At 34.2% G+C, this 1,235-nt stretch overlaps 1 protein-coding gene across 1 annotated transcript; it reads right to left on the bottom strand.

Annotated features, from left to right (window-relative positions):
- Positions 1–404: 404 nt before the first annotated feature.
- LOC111084641 (insulin-like growth factor-binding protein-related protein 1) lies at positions 405–1,127 on the bottom strand. The gene is given in 3 exon segments (XM_022381286.1): positions 405–613; positions 961–1,054; positions 1,056–1,127. Coding segments are annotated over 3 exon segments (342 nt in total). The 5' UTR covers positions 1,113–1,127; the 3' UTR covers positions 405–422.
- Between the last annotated feature and the right edge of the window lie 108 nt (positions 1,128–1,235).

Genomic DNA, 1,235 nt, shown 5'->3' with positions numbered 1-1,235 from the left:
GTGTGTGATACTAGAAGGTTTGTTTGTTTGAAATTAAGCACAAAGCAACACAATGGGCTATGTGTGCTCTGCCCACTACGAGTATTGAAAACCGGATTCTAGCGTTGTAAGTCTGCAAACATACTGCTGTGCCACTAGAGGGCGATACTAGAGAGTCTTTGTTTTTCGCGCGAAACGACAAGGAGGCATATCAAGACACTCCCCATGATGCCTCAAATAATCAACGATATTCTCAACCTTGTGCCTGTTTCAGGTTTTGGGTTCAGAGTATATAGATGAAGTAAAGGACTTTTACAACAATTTGTATATTTAAGCCAGAGAACATGTTAATTTTCCAGAACAACATTACATTTTTATTTTCACTGTTATAAAAACTTTATTACAAAAGCTTAGAATATTTAAGAAGAACAATAATTAAAAGACTAAAATAACTCACCTGCTGCATCTTGAACATACAATCGTGCAGACTCGGAAGCCTCACCCATATTGTTTTTGGCAATGCACCAGTAGGTGGCACTGTCTTTGACGTTTATCTCCAATAACTGCAGCCAGCTTGTAACCTCATAATGACTAGGTCCACCACGTGACTGAACAGCAATATGCGAATCATCAGCTAAAATATGAAGTACGAAATAAGTAATAAGAATGCATTTATAATATGCTTAATTTCTAAAGCGTTTTAAATAATTCTTTAAAGTCGTTTTTGTAACTGAATAATAAGTATTAAGGTATTTAGACTAGTTTTCATTATTAACATAGAGTAGAAAATTGTTTATTGTTTTACACAGTTAACAATTTAAATCTAAATATTTTTACTCTAACTTTCTCCTATGTAGTATCGTCATTACAAGTATTTGTTTAAATATCAAAATGTTTTGCTATTTTTTTACACTGCTAACATAAAACACTTCATTTAAATGAAAATAAATTAGTAGATTATCGTAGTTTTAAAATTCGTACTTGGCAAGGGAATCAGAATACCATCTCCTCGATCTACCTTCCATTCAATGGACGGGACTGGAAACCCACTGACTTCACATGAGAAGGCTATGAAAACTTCCGGTCTTATTGTGAACATTTCTGGGAGGGGACACAATCTTCGGAGCTGACATGGTTAAGATATAAAAAAAATCTCAAGAACATGTTTTCTGGGAGGGGACACAATCTTCAGAGCTGACATAGTTAAGATATAAAAAAATCTCAAGAACATGTTTTCTAAGTAGTAACTAAAACCT

The sequence above is a fragment of the Limulus polyphemus genome, unplaced genomic scaffold (assembly GCF_000517525.1).
Source record: "Limulus polyphemus unplaced genomic scaffold, Limulus_polyphemus-2.1.2 Scaffold85220, whole genome shotgun sequence".
NCBI classification, from domain to species: Eukaryota; Metazoa; Arthropoda; class Merostomata; order Xiphosura; family Limulidae; genus Limulus; species Limulus polyphemus.
The sequence above is the reverse complement of the archived record's forward strand: the minus strand, read 5'-3'. Positions and strand labels throughout refer to the sequence as shown.